This window comes from Thalassophryne amazonica, chromosome 6 (genome assembly GCF_902500255.1).
Source record: "Thalassophryne amazonica chromosome 6, fThaAma1.1, whole genome shotgun sequence".
NCBI lineage: Eukaryota > Metazoa > Chordata > Actinopteri > Batrachoidiformes > Batrachoididae > Thalassophryne > Thalassophryne amazonica.
The window spans coordinates 87,041,234-87,057,786 of record NC_047108.1 but is presented as its reverse complement, the minus strand read 5'-3'; the positions used below and the strand labels follow the sequence as shown (position 1 = coordinate 87,057,786).

The window sequence follows — 16,553 nt, the reverse complement described above, 5'->3', positions numbered from 1 at the left end:
CAGCTGGCAATCTGACTGTCACCCCACCCACGTCAGCTATGGTCCACATGATGCAGTGTCCTTTGGCACACCACTTGCTGGACAGGCCAGGCCGGCTGGACACACGGGGCCAGCAGATATGGACATGATAAGAGTGCACTGCTTCATTCATGTCATTGCATGACTTGACGTCTATGACCACAGGTCATGTACAGAGGAACAGAAGGATCATACTTGTATTCTCCACTCAATGAGGGGATTAAATATTAGAAATTGCAGATTTTTTTGTTTTTAGTGTGTCCCCCCCCAACAGCAGTGGCGCAATGTGGTGTCACACATTCCAGGTGCTCGCACTGTGTTCGTGAATGCGCACGAGCATGCACTAAACCGTCGCCATGGTACTGTGCACACCTGTCTGGCTGTGTGTCCCTCCAGACAGCAAGTGGAATGTTTTGCGGTTCCCCATTTCGTTTTTTTTTTTTTTTGTTCATGGTTTTTCGGCCTGTTTCTGCTTCTTTCGCTCAACTTCATGTTATCTGTGAAGGGGCCCTTAGGGGGGACCATTTGGCCAGCAACACTGGATCATACTTTGTCAGGCTATAGTGATTGTGGCACGTTTGATTAAAATATAATGTAAAATATGCATTAAATAGGGTTTTCAATGTTACATTTAACTGGCCACAAAATCTGTAATCTGGATCAGATCCAGATCAAACTTTGTCAGCCCATAAATTTGCATACTCTTCACAATCAATGTCAACTTCTAAAATTTTTACTGATATTTCACCAGATTTTCTGACATAAATATTTGCTGCTGTGCAACATTACTTCATATAGATGTATGTAGTCACAGACTTGGTCACATAACTTCTCTTCATAACTTTCCAAAATTATTTGTTTCTGCAGATCATCCCGATACTCAATTTGAGTTTGGTTAATTTTGAGAAAATACCTCGTCCCTCCATCCAAAGGGATACCCTTTACTGAGTGTGCTTATAATATATATGTATAATTTTTTATTTTATTTATTTATTTATTTTTTTTTGCTGTTGAACGTCTTACTACAACACTGCTATCTAAAATGAACAAAGTGCCACAGCATAACCTTAGTAACCAGTATAAAAACAGAAAACTCCTACCTAAATCACTCTCCAGATCCTCCGTATGTATCCCTTCTTCTCCAAGGCGAAGAAAGCAGGATGAAACAAAGATAAAATGAAGAACAGAAAAGGAATGGTAGTTGAAGAAAAGTGGATTGGAATGAAAGAATCAAGAGTAAATAAAGAATGAAATGACAGTGCAGAGAAAAGGCAAATAGGGAAACAGAAACCCCTTAGTTTCAAAAGTGATATTAACAGGATTTGACATCCTGAGCACTCCTGACAGGGAGGGTCTGCTATTTTTTTATTTCACCACTTGATGGTGCAACTTTGCAAATTGTGTTCTGAATGCAAGTTAGTCTATTGAAAATTATTCATGAGATATTTGTTTTCATTTTTGAAGACATAGTTGTCCTCTTAATTGATAATGATCATATTTTAAAACATAAAATAATCAGTTACCAAAAATGAAGAACTTTTTATTGTGAGTTTCTAAAATTCATGCAAAAATTGTAATATTTTGGAGTGTAAACTGAACCCAGCCTGACAAAACAGGTTTCAGTTCTTTCACTGTACTCTGAATATGCTTCTGAGGCATTTACAAAGAAAAAAAAAGCTGTTCCGAATGATTTGGGACAAGGAGACCTCGATGCATGCATCCACCAACAGGTGACATATTTGTTGACATACACTTGAAAGTGTAAGCTTACCATCATCATCACATTCTTCCAAAGGTCGGAGGGTTTTGTCTCGACATCTAGGGTCCAGCCATGACGTGGTCTTTGTGTTATGGCTGAGAGGACACAAACAAGAAAACACAAAAATTCAACCCCCACCAATGAGGCATTATGTACTATAAAAGCACAACAGAGGCGTGTGAACGCATCAGTGAAAATTAGGAAACCGCATCAGCGAATTTACAGAGGACAGACAACAACTGCAGCAAAGAGGAAATAATAACAGATATAACAGAATAGCAGGCAGGAAACCAACAATAAGCACACTTTCTGATGGATTACCCCTTTTTGGTCAGGGTCACGACAGTGGACTTGAATGTTGAAAATGTTTTACAGTGGGTGCCCTTCCTGACAATTCCAAATGTACATAGAGAACAGAGCCTAAGCTGTCTTGATCCAGGAACTTTGTGTTTTGGAAGCAAGCACAACTAACTGTTTGCACCAGCCCCAAAAGAATTAATGTCTATTTTAAGAAAACTGTGACAAAAATCCAGGCTGTTAAAAAGACTGCCATATCCTGGTGGTGTGCAGCACAAAGGACACAGAGGTGGAGGCAGTCAGGTGATCAGGATGTGGCTGGGACATGCAGATTAAGAGAACACACTGGGTATGCAGGAGAGCTGGAAAAAGCTAAAAACAGCTACTGGGAGATGATTGCAGAAAAGAAAGGAAAAAATGTAATAGACAAATACGACTATGAAAAATAACAGTCCAAAGTAATAACCCAAACCAGACTATCCCCAAATCCCAAAATCCAACGCCATCCAAACCCTAACCCAAAATACAACCTTACTCTTGACCCATCCCTGACATAACACAACCTTAATCCTAACCCAACCATAAACCCCAATCATAACCTGAGAACAACCTTAACTCAAACTGCAACTTAACCACAAATTGTAACCTTAACTGACAACATTTACTATTTTTGTGTTATTTTTTTTGTCTGTTACTTATTTGCTTGCAAAATCTAAGTGACTTTATACATTATGAATGTTACTTTTTTCTGTTACTTTGTTGGTGCGCACCATGGAAGACACGGCATCCACAGTAAAAAAAAAAAAAAAGTAAGTGGAAGGTGTCAGAAACAGAGTCCGACTGATATCTGTTGGCTGATTGGCAAACATATCTCTATCGGTGTTATTTTTGCTGAGGTGAAAACTTTATTTTACAGAATGAACAATTCAGAGAAACGCTTTGGGTGTATGAAAATAGAAGTCTACTTCATGCAAATGCTGAATGATGCGACATGGTGAATGCTAATCCGAATTGAGGGCAATGTGACGGCAGCGTGACGCACGCTGGTTAGTTGCTCAAACAAAATAATCCAAGACTGCGGAATACGCTCTCAGACTGCTGTATTTCTGTATAAATCTAATTTGTTTGGCATTTTTTCATCTCATATTTTCTTAAATGTTAGTGATAAGCACTTTTATACCCTCATTATACAAATGCCGATTGAGGCTGAATTGCGTTAGAATGACACATCCAGCCACAATTGGGAAATACTGAGGTGCGGTCTGAAGACCAACAGATGGCAGTCTGTGAGCATCTACATATGAGCATCTATATATTTGGTCCCATTCGCTGAGCTGTCCCGAGTGTGTTGCACATGTTCAAAACAGTCTTGGCGCCATCGAGATGGAACGCACATCTGATGGTGGTCTATATGCAGTTTTTGCGTCATCTGATCTACATATTCTGACAGCATCAAAACAGCATCTGAAATAATCTGATCGCGGTTGATTGAGGTCTGAGATCGATCAGTCACCGCAAAGCCTGCCGACATGTTGTGCCATGGATGTCCACCTGGACTGGACCCCAGCCAGAGAGGACAAAGGACATGCTGATAAGTAATAACATGTATGTGGCACACATTCATCATATACAGTGGATGTGAACAGTGTGCAATCAAACCAAAAGTACCTTGTGCCGCTGCAACTCTCTGTGGTCTCATGTGCGGTAATGCATCATAGCGCACGTCAGGCACAGAGCTGAACGGATCTCACCGCTGTAATATACATGTTATTACCTGATCACCATCTAAACTCTGTAGGAGGTGTGACGTGGAACCGTATCACCAGGCCGTGACAAGATTATTAAACACCTCCAGCACAGAACCAGGACAGCACACAGGATCCAAACCACAGCCCGTGGTGAAAAGCTTCTCACCAGGCTGCAAATAACCACTCAAAAATGAAATCCCATGTGATAATCCAACTGACATCACGATGTACAGACTTGTGTTGTGCTCCTGAAATAAGCAAAAAAGAAAAAAGAAATTAAAGTTCGCTGCAAAGGCTGGGGCTGATGCATGGTGTGACACTGCTGCAAACTTTCAGCAAAGGTGTCCAGTGGCACGCGCACATGCGCTCCGCAGTTCCATACACCCAGCATGTGCGTGCGGGGCTGCAATTGTCACTCAGCTGTGTGAGTGTGTTCATAACAGCTGCATGAGTCACTAAGCGTGCATGCATGGCGCATGTACATGCATGGCGCATGTGCATGCATGGCGCATGTGCGCACGTGCCACTGGACACCTTTGCTGAAAGTTTGCCGGCCGTGGGCCAAGAAGTCACACCGTGCATCAGACGCAGCTTTGACACATATAGCGTGAGTCCGGTCCATATGTTGGTTGTACTCCAGTGTCAGTACCGGCAGGGGCTGTGCAAAGGGAGGACACAGTGCACCCTCCCTCTCTGGTGCCATGTTTGTCATCCAGATGTGTGGACATCGGGCAAGTCTTCAGCGCCTTTTATGGCCGTCTGACAGCAGTCTGTGTCATCTACCTGTTGTCAACATGCGCTTTGGATGCCATCATGCAGGTGTAGTAATCAGGATGCGTTCTGACACTGCTGACCACACCTCTTTTCCTCCCGACTGCATCCGATTATGACAATATTTGTCATTTCGGCCTGGTTCCTGCACATTCTTGCTATGTGTGACGGGGGCTTTATATATCAGCAGATATATTGGCATTATAAATTTTTTTACTGCCTAATATTGCTTTGATATCGGCCTCCCAAAGCTTTGTATTGTTCGGGCTCTATTCAGAAAGGTCTGAAAATACAGAAAGCACACAAAGTCCACCAACTACGGTCTGAGTCACTGTTAGAAAGTCATATTCAAGAAGAGCTAGCATATAGTGTTTTGAGGATCAAACTGACACATACTCTATGAAGTAGAGTTCTCCGTTCTCAGTGTACGCCATCTCCCAGTTTTCAGGAAGCAGTCCCAGTGGGTCCTCTGGAGAGACCTGCGGTTCTGCGAGAGTCTGCTGGCCATTGTCTGCAGTGGAGATGGCTGCATTGTTCAGACCACAGGATGGAGCGTTGTCACGCCCGGGGTATGGTCGGAGGATGCCGCCGCAGCTCTCATCCTGGTCATTAGGGTTACCTGTGCACAACAAAGGAGAGGGGAAAAAACTACGCACTAAGGTTCCTGGGTAACACAACAAGCACAACACAGAACAACAACAAAAGAACAAGAAACATGTTTTATGTCTCATGCATGAACGAAAGAAAGAAAGAAAGAGCATGCTTACTCTGGTTAAGCTTCACTGTATCTCATGCAAACTAAAACTACACCAAGCCATGTCCTTCCCCCAATGCAAAGTTTGGCTTCCGCCCATTTTCTAGTGTACTGAATGCAAATATGCAAATTTTCCAGAAACCCACTTTCCCAAACTCTCTGACCCCCTCCATCCAAAAGGATTTCTCCTAATGATTGCTGTCCCAACCCCCATTCCCACTCGCTCCCCAGTACTGGCCCACTGTCCTCCACACCACTTCCGTGGGTCTTTCAGGGTTGATCAAATGCTAATTCAACACTTGGCAGCCTGGCAGGGGGACACAGAGAGGGCATAGATCCACAGCGCCAAGGGAAAAATAACATTTCTGCCAATAACAAAAACAGAGCAGAGCTCAGTGGAGCGAGGAAAGGAAGAGAGAGAACGACTGAAATTTTAAGATTAACTGTCACACAACTGCAGAAGCAATAAGGATGCACCAGATCTATGAAGCCGTGCTAATCGGCACAGGAACATTCACATTTAATGAGGAATCTCACAATATAGAGATAAGCAAGGAATTCAAGAAAGAAAAGGTGGGATAAGATGTGAACTTGTTTTTCACCCCTCCTCACAGGCAGATGGCAGTGTTCAGAATCTTATAAAAAGGAATCAGCATCACAAAAACATGATGTAACTGACAGACAACCAGGAGGAGATCAGAAGCAGGTTTTTTCTCCCCCTCCACCTTACACACACACACACACACACACACACACACACACACACACACACACACACACACACACACACACACACACACACACACACACACACTCAGAAACAGAACACAACAGGAGAGGTGCAGCAGCGGCCTCACCTGTAAAACTGTTGTTCATTTCCGTGGCCTGGTCGTCATCGTCGTCGTCAGCAAGCGCTACTCGTGCGTTTTGCATGTCATTGTAGGACTTGGTGCGCTTTGGGGTGGACTGCTGGGACCCTGCATCACTAAGAATCACTGTCCCAATGGTGGGCTGCCTTGGTGGCTTGGGGGTCCCATAATAGTTGCCTGGGCAACAAGAAGGACATGAGCATACTTGATATATGATAAGAGGCACAGAAGAAGACACCAAGGTTAGAAAGAAGAAAACGGGGATTAAAAACAGGAAGGGCAGAGGACAGAAAGAGAGAAGGCAGAGAAGTTATGAAACCTGCTAATCTAATGCTGGGAGGAAAAGACGTAAAGCTGGATCATGATGTGAACAAAATCCTGGAAACAACCAGATGGAGAGCAAAACGGCTCCACTTTGTATAACAGGCCACAGAGTATTTTCTGAATGCTGAAAGCGCACACTGTAAGAACATCTCATCATACCCAGCTCTGGTTTTATACTGTAAGCTTTTTCAGACTGACACTGCCAATATTCTTCTGTCACTCACTTTTGCAAAAAAGGGGATGCTGAGTGAAATGAAATAAGCAACCACCGTTTTTTTGCAATGATACCAACAACCGCTGCATTGCAACAGTTTCTCAGTTACTTGACTTAAATATAAATTTGAGGCACTTGTGTTTTACTTGAGTATTTCTATTTTCTGCTGTTTTACTCTAGTACATCTGAGAGGTAAATTTACTTTTTCCACTTTCCCAATCAGCTGAATGGGAAAATTTAAATATTCAAGTGATATACAACTGTCTCAAGAATCTAGTAATTGAGAAACTGTTTATAGTTACTTCTACCAAATCCAGCCAAAATTCATGACAAGAACTTGTCCAGTTCTTCATCTGACAGCACTTACAGCACTGCTAAAGATGCCCCCATGAACACTGCATAAGCTTCTAATCAGCTTATGGCATACGAGATTGTTTTTCTTCATATTAGAAGAATCCATACAGTCTGTTAACTCCTTAGCTCATCATCATTCACCAAAACCATCCCTGCCATCTTGTTGAAGTTATGTGTCAGGCGGCTTCTTGAAGATGTGCAATAATGCGAAACAGAAGGGAGAAAAATGCAATGAATCATGGGTTGAGTTTGTCTGAAGGCAAGTAGGAAAGTAGAGAATACATTTCATATTTTCTTTCAAGCAAAGCCTTTCCCTCTGCCAATCTACCATGAAGCTGTGGCTGGAGAAGCTGCCAGTTGAAAGTTGTTGTGCGCACAGTTTTTTAATTCACACACACACACACACACACACACACACACACACACACACACACACACACACACACACACACACACACACACACACACACACACACACACACACACACACACACACACACACACACACACACACACACACACACTTTGTCCTCGTAGGATGACATGCTGTTGGCAGATTTACAGCCACACCATATGTTCTCTTCTCCTTAACACCAATCAGGGAAGGTGGTGGTCAGGAGGTTAAAGCAGTGCACTTGTGACCAGTGAATCTTTGGTTCAAATCTCTGTCAGACAGGAAAATCCCAAAGCGCTTTTTGGCAAGGTTCTGAATCCCAAAGTTACTCCTTGTATGTAGTTTAGCAACTTGCATGATATTCATTGTGTGTGTGTGTGTGTGTGTGTGTGTGTGTGTGTGTGTGTGTGTGTGTGTGTGTGTGTGTGTGTGTGTGTGTGTGTGTGTGTGTGTGTGTGTGTGTGTGAATGGGCAGCATCACTTTACATATAAACAGAGTGCACATATGAAACTGCCAATGTAAGGCATACATTAATAGAAACTATGCTTTGTATGTAGCAGAAAACCTCTGAGGTGTGTGGTGCATTTGCTTTCTTTTTCAGGTTTGCACTCTATGACTGCAGAGCACAAGAAGGCACATAAGGTTTAACAAGTTCTGCAAGCAGCAGTGTATGATCATTTTGAGTCTTATATATGATATTAAATCAATCAATCAATCAATCAATTTTTTTATATAGCGCCAAATCACAACAAACAGTTGCCCCAAGGCGCTTTATATTGTAAGGCAAGGCCATACAATAATTATGTAAAACCCCAACGGTCAAAACGACCCCCTGTGAGCAAGCACTTGGCTACAGTGGGAAGGAAAAACTCCCTTTTAACAGGAAGAAACCTCCAGCAGAACCAGGCTCAGGGAGGGGCAGTCTTCTGCTGGGACTGGTTGGGGCTGAGGGAGGGGAGCAGAGATCGATCACTAATGATTAAATGCAGAGTGGTGCATACAGAGCAAAAAAGAGAAAGAAACAGTGCATCATGGGAACCCCCCAGCAGTCTACGTCTATAGCAGCATAACTAAGGGATGGTTCAGGGTCACCTGATCCAGCCCTAACTATAAGCTTTAGCAAAAAGGAAAGTTTTAAGCCTAATCTTAAAAGTAGAGAGGGTGTCTGTCTCCCTGATCTGAATTGGGAGCTGGTTCCACAGGAGAGGAGCCTGAAAGCTGAAGGCTCTGCCTCCCATTCTACTCTTACAAACCCTAGGAACTACAAGTAAGCCTGCAGTCTGAGAGCGAAGCGCTCTATTGGGGTGATATGGTACTACGAGGTCCCTAAGATAAGATGGGACCTGATTATTCAAAACCTTATAAGTAAGAAGAAGAATTTTAAATTCTATTCTAGAATTAACAGGAAGCCAATGAAGAGAGGCCAATATGGGTGAGATATGCTCTCTTCTTCTAGTCCCCGTCAGTACTCTAGCTGCAGCATTTTGAATTAACTGAAGGCTTTTTAGGGAACTTTTAGGACAACCTGATAATAATGAATTACAATAGTCCAGCCTAGAGGAAATCTTGCATCCATCCACTATACCTGCTTACTGAAATTAAGAGTCACAGGAGGCTGGAGCCTATTCTTGCAGTCATAGGGTATCACCTAACTTGCACGCCTTTGGATGTGGAAAGAAGCTGGAGCACCCAGAGGGAACACGGGGAGAACATGCAAACTCCACACAGAAAGACTCCAGGTGGGAAGTGATCCATGATCTTCTTGCTCTGAGATAACACTGCTAACCACTATAAGCCACCTTGTTGCCAATATGAAATTGTGTTGTAAAAATTTATTTTCACTTTAAGATCGAAGAACCCTGCTTTTATTATTCTTGTTCAAAGAAGCTTCACATAAAGGATCCCCTAATACATATAATATGTTCCTTCCACCACCTGTCGGGCAGTGGAAGGAATACCTTGAGGATCTCCTCAATCCCATCGTTATGTCTTACGAAGAGGAAGCACAGACTGGGGGCTCAGAGGCAGACTCATCCATCACCCAGGCCGAAGTCACTGAGGTGGTCAGAAAGCTCCTCTGTGCCAAGGCTCCCAGGGTGGATGAAATCCATCCTGAGTACCTTAAGTCTCTGGATGTTGTGGGACTGTCTTGGTTGACACGCCTCTGCAATATCACGTGGCGGTCGAGGACAGTGCCTCTGGAATGGCAGACTGGGGTGGTGGTCCCTCTGTTTAAGAAGGGGGACCGCAGGGTGTGTTCCAACTATATGGGATCACACTCCTCAGCCTCCTTGGTAAGGTCTATTCCAGAGTACTGGAGAGGAGAATTCGACCGATATATTCACCTGTACCGCGAGGACAACCCTCACGGTAGTCGAGCTAGTAAGCCTTCTGGCTCTTAGCGCCCGTCCGCCTTCTGCGGAGCTTTATCCAATTGCTTCTTGAAGCCACTGACTGAAGTTGCTGTGACTATGTGGGCTGGGAGCAAATTCCATTGGTTTATAACTCGTTGGCTGAAGTAATTTTTCCTCAAATCAAGATTACATCTTGTCTTTTCCAGTTTCATTGTGTGGCCTCTGGTCTGGGTATTAGCTGCTCTGCAGAAGAACTTGCCCGATTCAAAGCATTCAAAACCTCCCATGATTTTAAATGTCTCGATTAGGTCTCCTCTTGTTCTACGTACTTCTAATGTAGTCAGCCTCAGTTTTTTTAGTCTTGCTTCATAATCGAGGTTCTTCAAGTCAGGAATCATCTTTGTTGCTGCTCTTTTACTCTCTCTAGCAAGTTATGTCCTTTCTATACCAAGGGGACCAGGCTTGTATTGCATATTCAAGGTGTGGCCTAACTAGTTGTTTATACAATTTGCCCATTATGTATGTCGTCTTATTAGATATATTACGTCTGAGCATTCCTAGGATCTGGTTGGCCTTCTTCACACTCGCAGTACATTGTTGAGTTGGTTTTAGGTTGCTGGCTATGATTATCCCAGGTCTTTCTCTGCAGTAGTAGAATTTAGATTCACCCCTTCCTTTAAATATTGGTAGTGGTTGTTTTTGTTTCCCATGTGCATCGTCTTACATTTTTTGATGTTGAAGACCATTTGCCAGTCTTCATACCACTTCGTTAAAGTGTCAAGATCATTTTTAAGTTGTTGCCTATGATATGGGCTAGGGACATCCAAATAAATTTTAGTGTCATCAGCGAATTTGATTATGTGAGATGATACATTCTCATCAATATCGTTGATATATATAATGAAGAGTGTTGGTCCTAGGACTGAGCCTTGGGGTACTCCATTTAGGACCGGTGTATTGGTTGATTTCTTCCCATGTAATACTACTCTCTGGGTCCTATTTCATAGCCACTTTTCTATCCATTTTGAAACCTGTTCCCTTATCCCGTGTGCTTCAACTTTTGCCTTGAGGCGAATATGTGGGGCTTTGGCAAAATCAAGATAAATAGTGTCCACTGGCATGCCTTTATCAAGTGCTTCAGTTATTTCTTCCAGGAAGACAAGGAGATTGGTAAGGCAGGATCTGCCTTTGATGAAGCCATGCTGGGAATCCCTTATTAAAGAGTGGGTGTCGAGGTGGTTAATTATCCTCTCCTTAATAATACACTCTAATATCTTACAGATAGTACTTGTTAAGCTTACTGGTCTGTAGTTTGAGGGTAGTGCCTTTGAGACCTTTTTGTATATACACGTCACATTTGCGGTCCTCCAGTCTGAGGGAACTATTCCTTCAGCTAAGCTCCTCTGGTAGATAATACTCAGAGGGGTTGCCAGTACATCCGCACACTCCCTTAGCATTTTAGGGTAGAGTAAGTCTGGACCCGGTGCCTTGTTCTCCTTTAGAGTACTTAATTTTTTCCTCACTTCCTTCTCTACTATTATTATGGATGTCAGTCGTCCCGTAGGTGGGCCCTTGTAGACGGTTTTTGGCTTGGGTATGCTGCATATGTCCTCCTTAGTAAATACGGATGAGAAGTAGCTATTGAGTAGTATGGCGGCCTCTTCTTTGGATGTGATAGTTTCGCGGTTTTCCTTCTTGAGTGGTCCGACAATACTACGTGTTTCTTGTTTCTCCCGCACGTATGCGTAAAACGACTTGGGGTCTTTTTTATATTGTCTGCATGTTTGGTTTCAAAGTTCTTTTTGGCTGCCTTAATAGCTTTCTTTGTCTCCCTTTGTACTTTACAGTATTCCATGTAAGTTTCATATTCCCTAGTTTCCAAGTATCTTTTCCAGAGTTTTGATTTCTTCCTTAATATTCTAATAGCACTTCTATTCATCCATAAGGGATTCTTCCTCCCGGTCCTTTTTTTAAATTTGATGTTTCGTCTAACAGCTTCATCAACTGTTCCTTTAAAACTCTGCCAGGCCTGCTCTAGTGGGAGCGAGCTTAGGGTTGTCCAGTCTGCCTCTTGTAGGTCCTTTTTAAGTCCCTTAAAGTTAGAATTCCTGTAATCCAGAACCTGCATTATGCTATCTTCCCGTTGCATTTTTGTGTTGATAGTGCACAATATAATATCATGGTCTCTGTCACCTAGCTTGCCCGCTCATTCTGTGTTCTTGATTCGGTCAGGTTCACTTGAGAAGATTAAGTCGAGAATGTTATCGCCTCTAGTTGGTATTTCTACATGCTGTGTTAAACAATGGTCCAGACATCAATCTAGGATTTGACTCCCTTCCTTGTCGGCATAAAGATCTTTCCAGCTGACATTCAGGTCATTGAAATCCCCCATCACGATTAAATCTTTTCCTGCAGCCTCCGTCAACATAGCGATTAATTTTTCATTATTCAGAGTGTCAGAGTTGGGTGATCTATATACAAACCCAATCTGTAGTTTACTACCTTTAGGTTCTATTATGTCACACCATGCATTGTTAGAGAAACCAAACTTGTCATATTCCTCAATGTGGCAGCAGGGAATATCGTTCGTGACATAGAGAAGGACTCCTCCACCGCGTCCTTTCTTTGTCTATATAGTACATATCCTTCCAGAGTGATCTCTGCATCTGCAATATGAGGTCTGTTAGAAAAGTAATGGACCTTTTTATTTTTTGCAAAAACTATATGGATTTGAATCGTGTGCGCTTGCATCAGCCAAGCTTGAACCTTCGTGCGCATGCGTGAGTTTTTTCACACCTGTTGGTTGCGTCATTCACCTGTGGGCAGGCTTTGAGTGAGCACTGGCCCTCCCCCCTCGTCGGATTTTCATTGTCAGGAAAATGTCTGAACGATTGGAGCAGCGCTGCATCAAATTTTTTCAGAAACTGAGAGAGACAGCCAGGTGGAAACCATTCAGAAAATTCACATAGCTTTCGGTGAAGATTCTATGGGCATCACAAGGATTAAGGACCATTACAACCGGATTAAAGGCGGCCCACAGCGGCTGAGGGCGCGCCGCGCTCCGAGCAGCCATCGACAGGCTGAAATGACCAGATCATTTCCAAAGTGAAGGCTGTGTTGATCCGGGATGTCGTGTGACCCAGAGAAATTGTGGAAGAGGTGGGCATAGTCATTTTTAGGCACATTCCACTGTTAAAGGAGATTTTGTAATGAAAGATGTGCGGTGGAATTCGCGCCTCGGGACGAAGCCGCAATGGCGGAGAACAAAAGCAAGTCCGTCTTGGAAGTCTCACGGGACATGTCTTCCACCATTCAGAAGATTCAGACGGCTTTCAGTGGCTTTTTAGTCGAGTGAGTATCCGAGAAATTGTGGAGAGCTGGGCATGTCAACATGTCCCGTGAAAGGTACATCCAGGTTTTGGAGCAACACATGCTGCCATCCAAGCAACGTCTTTTTCAGGGACGTCCCTGCTTATTTCAGCAAGACAATGCCAAGACATATTCTGCACGTGTTACAACAGCGTGGCTCCGTAGTAAAAGAGTGCGGCTACTAGACTGGCCTGCCTGCAGTCCAGACCTGTCGCCCATTGAAAATGTGTGGTGCATTATGAAGCGCAAAATACGACAACAGAGACCCCGGACTGTTGAACAACTGAAGTTGTACATCAAGCAAGAATGGGAAAAAATTCCACCTATAAAGCTTCAACAATTAGTGTCCTCAGTTCCCAAACACTTATTGAGTGTTGTTAGAAAGAAAGGTGATGTAACACAGTGGGAAACATACCACTGTCCCAGGTTTTTTGAAACATGCTGCAGGCATCCATTTCAGAATGAGCAAATACGAGGTCTGTGAGAAAAGTATCGGACCTTTTTATTTTTTCAAAAACCATATGGATTTGAATCACGTGTGATTGCATCAGACAAGCTTGAACCTTCATGCGCATGCGTGAGTTTTTTCACGCCTGTCGGTTGCGTCATTCGCCTGTGAGCAGGCTTTGTGTGAGCAGTGGTAAACCCCTCTCGTCGGATTTTTATTGCGAATAAATGTCTGAACGATTTGGAGCTTTGCTGCATCAATTTCTTTTCAGAAACTATGAGAGACCTCCAGGTGGACACCGTTCGGAAAATTAATATGGCTTTCAGGGACGATTTTATGGGGAATACAGATTAAGGAGTGTTACTGCGGCAGTAACACTCCCAGCAAAGCTCCAAATCGTTCAGACATTTATTCGCAATAAAAATCCGACGAGAGGGGTGGACCACTGCTCACAGGCGAACGATGCAACCAACAGGAGTGAAAAAACTCACGCATGCGCACGTGAGTATACCTTCTCCCAGAGGGAAGGAGAGTGTACTCTGTGTGAAGGACATGAGCTGAATCCATCAGTATCCTCTGAGCTGCTTTCAAGACAGACTCTTCATAGAGTGAGCTGAGGGACTGATATTGTTTCTTTCCAATTATCTTCATTGCATTGTCAATTTGTCTGTTAAGTTTTGTTTTAAGTTGTACAGAGAGGTTGCCGTACCAGGCAGTTATGCCATATCTGACTAGGCTCTCTAGCACTGCCTGGTAAAACAACAACATTATTTTTTGATTGACTCCATACAAACGAAGTCTACGAAGGAAATAAAGTCTCTGATGGAGTCGAGAACACAAACTGTCCACATGTACAGTCCAGCTGAGAGTATTGTCTATGTGCAGCCCCAAGTACTTGTATGAGCTGACCTGGTCAACAGGAGTACAATGTATGACCACAGGAATATGGTCCCCAACAGTCCTTGGATCCAGAATCATTTCCTTGGTTTTATTAACATTTAAAACCAAGTGGGTGTCATCACACCACTGCACAAAGTGTTTCAGTGGTGTGATGACAACCACTTAAATCATACAGCCCTGATAAAAAAAAAAAAAAAAAAAAAAAAAAATATATATATATATATATATATATATATATTATATATATATATAGACACATCAATTTTCTTATGTAACAACGATGATCCAGTCTTATTGCGGCGGCTGTCTGGGATGTCTCAGACTCCCGTGGACAGGTATTTGACATTGCCTGTGTGAAACAGCAAAACGTGCCAACACACAGCCGATCCAGTGCCAAGCAGATTAATGTCATAACATTCTCTCACAGCCACATGCACACGCACACAGGCTACAATCAGCCTTAGCACTGCCGAATACACACTGTCACAGTCAACACACACAATGCACAAATCCAACACACACATACACATGCGTGTTTGCATACAGTTTTGTGTTGGTATGAGATTTAGCACTGCACAACACTGTCCTCATCAGAGTAAGCGGGGCAGATGTGGAGTGACCTGCTGTCTCCTGGAAGCGTCTCACCTCGTCATGCACAGTCTAATCAAAATCAACCGAGTGCACGCTCTTACAGCCCGACTGCATGTTGAAAAGAATGAATGCTGACCTCGCCTGTGCTGCGTTCAGTGTATCTGCAGTGAATCAGGACACCTGCATTACCATGACATGCACGAAATGTCGCTGATAATCATAATCACCTTCATACGTTCCTATTTCCAGGAGTGTGCCACTCTTCTCAAGTTCTAAGAAGTCTTCCACAGATAAGAAGTTGTAATCCACCCCTGGGACCTCTCCGTTTCGAGGGGGGCGAGTTGTACCTGAAGACAGAAAAAAAGATAAAACATTAAGTGGATGCAAATCCCACATTCAAATTCAAACTATTTCCATATAGCATAAAGGGGGGGGGGGGGGGGGGGGCTGACTTCATCCTAGAATAACTGGAAATGCTTCATCTTTACTCTGTTCTCTCACAGGTACAACATTTACCGGTGTCAGTAATACATCAGCCAACATTCATTCAGATTTTCAGATGAGAAACAAGAAAATGCAGAAAAAGGCGACTCCGTGGATTGGACTAACCAGGGTTCTCACCAGGATTTTTTTGACAGTGTAAGGGTGAGGGAGAGGCTAGTGTAAGTCAAGCCACCTAGGCCTCTGAAGGGGTTCAGTGGCAGCACCCCTGCAGGGTGTAAAGCTCTGAGATTTTAGGCTATTTGGATAATTTGGCAACCTGGAGGGGTATAATTAATGGTAGATTTTTAACCTACTGCACAGAGTTAATGCAGGACCTTGACATAACAATATAGGTTCAGAGGCACAATAACATATAAACAATATAAAATATTTTATTCAGAAATAACAAAGGCAAAAATGCATAAAATGACATATGTGTAAAAATATGTCTGCAGGGGCATAAAAATAACAACAACAAAAAAAACTATAGCTTTTTTCCTGCATTCTAAGGCAATTTATTAAGTTAAATACTAACTCTCTAATTGTCATTTTTTTTATACACAATTTTTAATTTAAACACTGGAAATTTGGTAATTTCACATGCTGCAACATTCATCAATCTGCCATTACTTATCCAAGACTTTTCCCATATTTTAATCACACATTTGGCTGGGCCCCATCACTACCACCTCTAGATTCACCTGAAAGTCCAAAGGCTGCAACTAAACCCACACAGAGCTCTGTGACTCACAAGATAACGATTATAAAAATAATGACGGCCAAGCTGTTGGTGCGCTTGGTTCCAGAGCACAAGGGTCCTCATTCTCATTTTCCATATAACAGAGACTTTATTTGCCATTTGTACTCGCACGCAAGGTTTGGGTACATTGGAATTCTTGTGCAGA

General features: G+C 43.0%; 1 protein-coding gene across 1 annotated transcript in view; it reads right to left on the bottom strand.

Annotated features, from left to right (window-relative positions):
- The window catches only part of LOC117512570 (membrane-associated guanylate kinase, WW and PDZ domain-containing protein 1-like), a 358,699-nt gene that overhangs the window by 142,094 nt on the left and 200,052 nt on the right, over positions 1-16,553 (bottom strand). Inside the window, exons 3-7 of the mRNA XM_034172699.1 lie at positions 15,393-15,512; positions 6,205-6,393; positions 4,990-5,212; positions 1,790-1,872; positions 1,119-1,154 (exon numbers count right to left, since the gene is read on the bottom strand). Of these exons, the coding sequence (XP_034028590.1) occupies positions 1,119-1,154; positions 1,790-1,872; positions 4,990-5,212; positions 6,205-6,393; positions 15,393-15,512 (651 nt within the window). The remainder of the gene's footprint in view (positions 1-1,118; positions 1,155-1,789; positions 1,873-4,989; positions 5,213-6,204; positions 6,394-15,392; positions 15,513-16,553) is intronic.